Source organism: Pygoscelis adeliae, unplaced genomic scaffold (genome assembly GCF_000699105.1).
Source record: "Pygoscelis adeliae isolate BGI_AS28 unplaced genomic scaffold, ASM69910v1 Scaffold220, whole genome shotgun sequence".
Taxonomy (NCBI): domain Eukaryota; kingdom Metazoa; phylum Chordata; class Aves; order Sphenisciformes; family Spheniscidae; genus Pygoscelis; species Pygoscelis adeliae.
The window spans coordinates 54,884-62,350 of record NW_008824049.1 but is presented as its reverse complement, the minus strand read 5'-3'; the positions used below and the strand labels follow the sequence as shown (position 1 = coordinate 62,350).

At 39.8% G+C, this 7,467-nt stretch overlaps 1 protein-coding gene across 1 annotated transcript in view; it reads left to right on the top strand.

The window, feature by feature from the left end:
• Positions 1-7,467, top strand: part of LOC103924968 (sucrase-isomaltase, intestinal-like) — a gene marked incomplete at its 3' end in the record, with an annotated part of 63,536 nt that overhangs the window by 7,996 nt on the left and 48,073 nt on the right. The window contains 2 exon segments of the mRNA XM_009333589.1: positions 1,286-1,439; positions 1,629-1,800. Coding sequence (XP_009331864.1) covers positions 1,286-1,439; positions 1,629-1,800 — 326 coding nt within the window.

Below are 7,467 nucleotides of genomic sequence, written 5' to 3'. Positions count from 1 at the left end.
TGGTTTAACTCACAATTGCATTCTATTTATGATTATTTCATTTTAAAAGTGACGACTGATGGAAACTCAAACTACTTCTGGGTAGGGGTCAATTTTGATACATTTTCCAATTCAAAACGTTCAAAATCTTAGAAGGACGAAGGAGGAAAATGAACGTGATTACATACAAAAGGAATGAAATGTAATGTTTTGATTAATTCCATGAGTTGTGGGAGATGCTTGCCCAGGATGATATTTGGTGTTGCTTAGGAAATGCAAAGCGGTTCAACCATTCCTGTGCACTTGGCTTCTTAGGGAGATACTTAATTGTATCGCTAAGATAAACATGACCAAAACCCCAGCATTCTTGTCACAGGATAGAAGATGACCACATTTTGGTGGTGTTGTGGGCACAGACCTGGCTGTAGAAAAACATCCCTACGGATGGTCCCCTCCATCCATCAGGAGTGAGGATGCCTAAGATGCCCAATGAAGCCTTTTTGGCACCATTGGGGACCGCAGGTGGGGTCACAACTTGAGGCACTTCTGGTCAAGGGAGTCTAGAGTCTGGTTCACTGTTAGGGCTGCGACAGCTCAGCAGAGGTAAAGGAAGGAGGGCAAATCAGTGAGTCCATTGCCTTGCAGTAAGCTGCTCCTTGGTGCACCTTGCGGCAGGAATCGGGCTGCCTCCCGCTGCTCTCTGCCTCATCACCGTTCAGATTTCCCCACCGTTTCCCAAGTCCTTCCCATAGAAACAAGGAGTGAAATCAGGTTTTGCTTAAGTATTTAAAGCTCTCGTAATCCTTATTTGGAAGACGGATTGTTTGTCTGTAATGAAAGGAAATGGTGAAAGGTGCAAAACTAAATTAACAGAAGAAACTTTATTAATGAAGTTGACTTTTCCTGTGTGTTTTGCTAATAGGTGTAAAGGAGGATTATTGATCTCCAGCTTGTTCTGTTTCTACAGATATATACAGTAGTCTCTGTATCTATTTTCAACACCACCAACTTCATGTTCCTTAAAAAGCTTAGCAGTTGCTTTATGCAGAATTTGCTACAGGAGATGTGATAGCCATCAAATGGGGTTTGAACCACGCTAAGGATCACATTATCACTTTAATCTGCGCTCATCTACGCTCGGTTTATTTGGGAGCTAGCATGTAGCCATAGTCTGCCTTTCCCTGTAGTCACTGGCCTAGCAGGACTCATGAGTGGGTCTTGTCCGTTTTCGCTGGCAAGCAAAAGCTGCAATTGATTTGCAAAATCTGATGGAGTGGATTATTTTTGTGTTTCTGCCCACCCACAGAAATTTTCTATCTGCCCTGTTGCTGTGAGCAGCCACAGAGAGTGGATTCAGGATTCGGAACAACAGGTGCAGGGCGGGAAGCTTTGGTGGAAGAGGGCAGTGCAAACGTACCCCTGAAAATAGATGGGCCACTTGTATGGGAGGTTTCTATAGCGTCAGTGGGCACCGCTCACCTCGTCGTCTGTGCAAGGGTTGCTCTGCTCCAGCCCCGCACCGTCCCGCCTCCCTCTCCTTCAGGTCTCTGGTGGAGACCTGAACCTGCTATCCAGCTCTAACTGCAAGGAGTAGAAACAATTACTGGAAAATACTTTTTTAATTTTTTTTTTTTAACTTGTTTCATCAGGTTTGATACTACCATAGGACCACTGCAGTATGCTGACCAGTTTTTACAGCTATCAATCAAACTACCTAGCAGCAACATTTATGGCGTGGGAGAGCACGTGCATAAACAGTACCGGCACGATGTTAACTGGAAAACCTGGCCCATGTTCAGCAGGGATATTGGCCCCTCTGGAGTAAGGACTGGTTTTATTATGCTTCATTATTTGCGGATGACGTCTGGAATCCAAGCCTATTATGCAGTAGACACATTAATAATATCCACTGAGATTTTCCCTAAAGACTTTTCAGGCGCGGCATGTTGTTACTAAAAACTAGACGGTACTCATGAAAGTTCCCTGATTTCTGATTTTTGTGTGGACGTGCAGTTGAAAACCAGTTGATAAGCATTAATATATGAGAGCCTTCAGTTTCTACTGATAAACAAAATCAACAACAATATGTGCTAATGCATTGCTGTGTGCAGCATTCAGTACAGATGACGCATGCTTCTTCAGTGAACATCCTTGTAGCTCGGAAAACGATGGAAAAGTTCTCTTTAACAGCTGTCTCTTTACAAGATAAAATATATTTGTCAGCAGTTATTTGTTCCTATAGTCTGAATGGCTGTCTCTTTCCAAAACGATTTCCAGGGCACCCATTTTTTGATAATTAGAAGACTCTTGCATCTGCACAGAGACTTCCTTAGGCTTTGATCCAAGTTCTCTTAATAGTTGTGCACACCAGGTACACGATATTGCTCTGTTAGTTCCTCACTGCAGTGATTTGCTAACAGAGGTACACTGAGTATATATGAGTTAAAATCAGGTGAGGTGCCAATTCAAACAAGGATACTCATTTTCTGCTTGTTGCTTTTTCTGACTTTGTATTCCCAGAGACAGTCTTTTCTGTCTTTTTTGGACATGAGGAAAAATTTCTTTACCGAAAGAGTGGTTAAACATCGGAACAGGCTGCCCAGGGAAGTGGTTGAGTCACCATCCCTGGAAGTATTTGAAAGATGTGTAGATGCAGCACTTAGGGACATGGTTTAGTGGACATGGTGGTATTGGATCGACAGTTGGACTCGATGATCTTAGCGGTCTATTCCAACCTTAATGATTCTATGATTCTGTGATTCTGTACTTTGGGGATATAAACAATCAAATCTTATTGCTATGTTCATTAATATCTTTTGCTTTGACTAGGGAAATATTTGCTAAAGCTTGTAAGCACTCACTTGAGCTAATGCTATGAAAAAAACATTGAAAATCCTGTACGTCTAGTACATAATCAACACGTTATGGACATTTTGGAGAAAGAAATCAATGTAGAGCATGAATGAAGGAATATTTGTTAACATTAATATTTCTTGTTTGTTTTTTTTATTTGAGTTCCTAAAGTAATTTATTTATAACTAGCTAATGAGCCTCGAATAAACACCATTTGTCATTATTACCTCAGCTTCACAAAGCAACAATCCATTTGCTTTACTCTGAGAGAGCACTTCAGTGTTTTGCTGAAATAGGAGCTATACTAACAGAAGCTAGCAGGAGAGACGACCGTATGTAACTAGTTAATAATTTGGAATTCATACCCCTTACCTTGAGACACGTTCTCTGGGAGTTTTTTCTGAGAAGGCTTTGCAACGTTAGGTTGATATGTGGCAAGGTGAGCACTGTCTGTTTGAGCTCACTGGGGATGACAATGTTAGTGCTGGACATCATCATGAGCTAAGTTGTTATAATTAATTAGGCATCTAAAGATGCAGGTAGATACTTCTGCAAGTGAGCCATGAAGATTTGTATCTCCTTAAGCTGTCCCTCCTCTATTTGTGGCACTTGTCTGTTGTCCCCCATTAGCTAGGAAGGAGGGGTTGCAGAGAGGAAGGTCCCAGCTAAGAAAGCGGGAACATTAGAGTGCACCTGTAGGACAAGCATAAAAATTGCTGCTCCTCAGCTTCCTCCTCTAGCAGCATGCTATTCCCGGCTCTGCTGGTGGGATGCTCAGGGCCTCAAAAGGACCTGAGCTTCCTGCTTCTTGTCTAGATCCAGCTGGAGTTATGACGACTGTAATTATATATCAGTAGCCCTATGTGTCACTGAAATGAACACACACATCACCCCACCCCCGCCTCTACTTCCCGTGTCTTCTGAGTCTTCTGCCTTTTCCGTGTTTTGAGAATGTTCTTTATTTTCTTTGCAAATTTGGTAGCTGTGGGGGAATTTGACAGGAGAAACTAATTATGCACTGTCAAGATATAATTACTAGAGAAGGAGATGCAGAGTATGATTTGGCCCGGTGAAATGTCATGAAGCTCGTTTTTGTTTTCAGGACCAAAATCTGAATTAGCTCACATTTGTCTCACTATAAACAAGCTCTATTATAGAAATAATCCCATTTATTTTCTCTCTCTACTAAATATTCATCTTATAAACTGCCTTTTCTTAATAATTAATATGTGGAGGTTTGAAGATAGTTCTTACCTGAACAGCTCTATTGAGTATAAACTCATTAAGTTAAACTAACAGTGAACAGAATCAAGTTAGGCTAATTTCAAATTGCTCAAGTTCTGTTTCTCATTCATTTGTTCCGAGTTTTCTTTTGCAGGGGAAGAAGCACAACTATTGCAACAATTGTTAAAAGTTCTAAGGTTTTTGTTGCTAATAATAATGGAAAAAACATTAGAAAGGAAATAAAAAAAAGCAGCAAGGCACTCTCTTATTTCCATAGATTAGATGTAAAAATGATTGCCTCACAGGATTAATATAAATATAGATTAGATATAAAATCTAATCTATGGTGAAAGGTGATGAAAGCACTTTTCAGATTCTATTGTTCACTTGATGTGCATGTATATTACCCAGAAATAGTACTGCAATATACGCAGACTTGCCTGAAGATCCATCATATCTGCTTGCTCATGTTATCTACATATTTGGGGAAACATTTGTTTTAATTGACAATGTTCTCATAAAGGAGAGGAACGCCAGGAAAAGAAAACAGAACAGTAGGAAGGTGTTAGGATTTTTTTTTGTTGTTGTTTGTTATATTTTGAGAAGTTTGAAGTTCTACCTGGGATATATTTTGAAATATCCCAGAACAGATACTGTTATTAGATTTTAATCAGCTGACTTTTCCTTTTTATCCTTTAAGGCAATGCATAACTTATATGGAGTTCAAACTTTCTTCCTGTGTTTGGAAGACAGCACTGGAGCCTCCTTTGGTGTTTTCCTAATGAATAGCAATGCCATGGGTAAGAAAGCTTTCTCTGTAGCTCCCAGCATTGCAGTTAAATATCTTTTTAAATGATCTGTGGGATTGGGATCAAAACTGAGCTGATGTAGATGTCCTATTTTTTTAAATACTGTAGCATGTAACATTTTAAAGTTGTCTCCAGATATCTGATGGCAGCCATTACTCTAAGCGTTTAGAAGTATTTTGCGTACACAATATAAGCACTGAGTAGCTCACAGTTAACTTGAAGATTGTGATGGAATCCTGAAGGTCAGAAAGCTATCTGGAGCCTGTGCAGTGGGCTGAGTTAGTCAGTGAGTTAATAATTTTATGCACTGAACAAACTGAAGCACATTATCCATCGATGTACTAAATTCCACTCCCTTAGCAAAGCTGCATTTATGGAGGTGTTAGCAGTAATAGATGAATTCTTTTGCTATTTGTGTGTTGTCATGAAGTATGTAAAGCTCAAGAGCAGAAAATGTCACAAAGCAAAGATGTATCAAACCAGCAACCAAGAGTAGCATTTTGTTTTGGTAGTAGTAGTACTGGCCTTAATGCAAACATTAAAGAGAAAAAAAGGCTTGAAAGTCATGAATGTGCATTAAAGAAAAGTTTGGAAGTAGTCAGAATCAAAATGTGCTTTAAAAGTGATATTTGTAGTCCTTTATTGAAGGTATTCTTGATAAGCTCATGTTTTCCAAGACACTTTGTACGGATGCAGTGCAGAAGTAGGGGAAACAGTATGACGTCCACAGCCTTTATGAATATTCCATGGCCATATCAAAAGTAAGGAATGTGTCTTAAAATATTTGCAAAAAGGTTTCAGAACAGTACGTGGCCTCCATTTTCCAAAACAACAAGAATTTTCACTTCCAAATTAATCCCTTTTAAGAAAACACCTTTTTTTCCAGTTATTGATTTCTGGTTTAAGCCACTTACTTTGATTACTGTGGCTCTGTATGTATGGTGAGATAAATGTGGGTAAAAAACATGTTATCGTATATATCCCAAGCTACCTGTTACTTCTAGTAATTTTTAAACACTAGTGATCGATGTGAAATGCTTTGGTGTTTTCCCTATAATTTCAAATGAAATAGAGACATCCATTTATAAGGGAAATAGCCAAATTCCTTTCCATGATTTAAATTTGTATGACTCTTGAGCTTTTTTACTAATGTATGCATATTAACACCAAAGAGGAAGGTAAAGGTTTGGAAGAAATAGAATGATGGGCAGTATTGACTAGTAGTCAGTTTAACACATAGTTGAATTGGAAAGAAGAAAGGTACAAATGTGTTGAATGGCTCAGCCATTGAAGGTGGGCAAGGAGGGATGTGTAGTGGAAAACATGGTGAGCCTGGAGGAGCAGGACCTCAGGCCACACCACCCAGAAGGCAAACACCATGCAGATGTGCACCACTGAATTTCTGCCTCTCTGAAACAGCAGCCACTTTTCACATGTTTGGCAGAGTGTTTTCTGCATGATGAAAATGATAATCATCTGATATTTGTTTTCAGCCTCAGGATCCAGCTGTGTTTGGACCTGATTCAGTCTTGGTGAAAACCTCCAAGTATTACTTGAACAATGTTCAAGTATTGATATGTTCAAGTATTACTTGAACATTCACTACACTTTGCTGCCCTACCTGTATACACTCTTTTATAAAGCTCATACTCAGGGAGACACAGTTGTACGGCCAGTTTTGCATGAGTAAGTTTACTCACCAGCCTTTGTGATAGTTTCATGAGGAATAAAAAAATCAGACACATTAAATGTTGTTACGGACTATCTAAGCAAATACAGCCTGTGAAAATGCACGTTGGAATATATATAGACAACTTCTCAATTCATGAAATACCATTTTAGAGTAATCAGAAGAATAATCAGAAACCATCTGTAATTTCTGCATATATGCATACATTATTGTCAGTCACTCTTCTGAGTTGCTATGAGGTGCTATTGTCAGCTAATCAAATTATTCTCCACCGTCATATATATACATTAGAATATATGTTTCCTTGCCTGGAAACTCTTGAATAAGCTGTGTCAAGAACACACGCACACCTACACTTTCACACATGTGTAGAGAATACTGACTAAACTAGTAAGACCTTACCTTCTCATCTTCAGATTGCCTCAGATTAAAAAAAAAAAAAAGAGGGCAATTTTGAGCTGGCATTCTTCAGTCATGATTCTAGACAATCAGTACCCTGAAATATGGGGATTGCTGATGATGGTATAGTTCACGAAAAACGAGTTGCTGCTATATCCTTCCCACTTGCCCAGGTTCTACTCTGATGAAGTGACGTGGAGTGTCGATAGGCAGTTCCTGTGGGGCCCTGGGCTGCTTATTTCCCCTGTACTTGACCCGGTAGGTTTGGCTGTTTTGGTATCGATCTCATAACCAGTTCATGGGGCGCAGGGACGTGTCGAGTCACCAGTCCAGCTCTTTTCTCTGGCAGGGGGCTGCGGCATAAAAACCCCAAGTTACGCTATGCCTGTCACTCCTTTATTGCCCCGATCGAAACCACCTTCCAGTTCTGAGCCTTTGTTGTTCGGTCTTGTGACGACTCTGTTATTCAGCTTAAAGGTTATAGCTCCTCTACTATATCTGTATTTCCTGCTG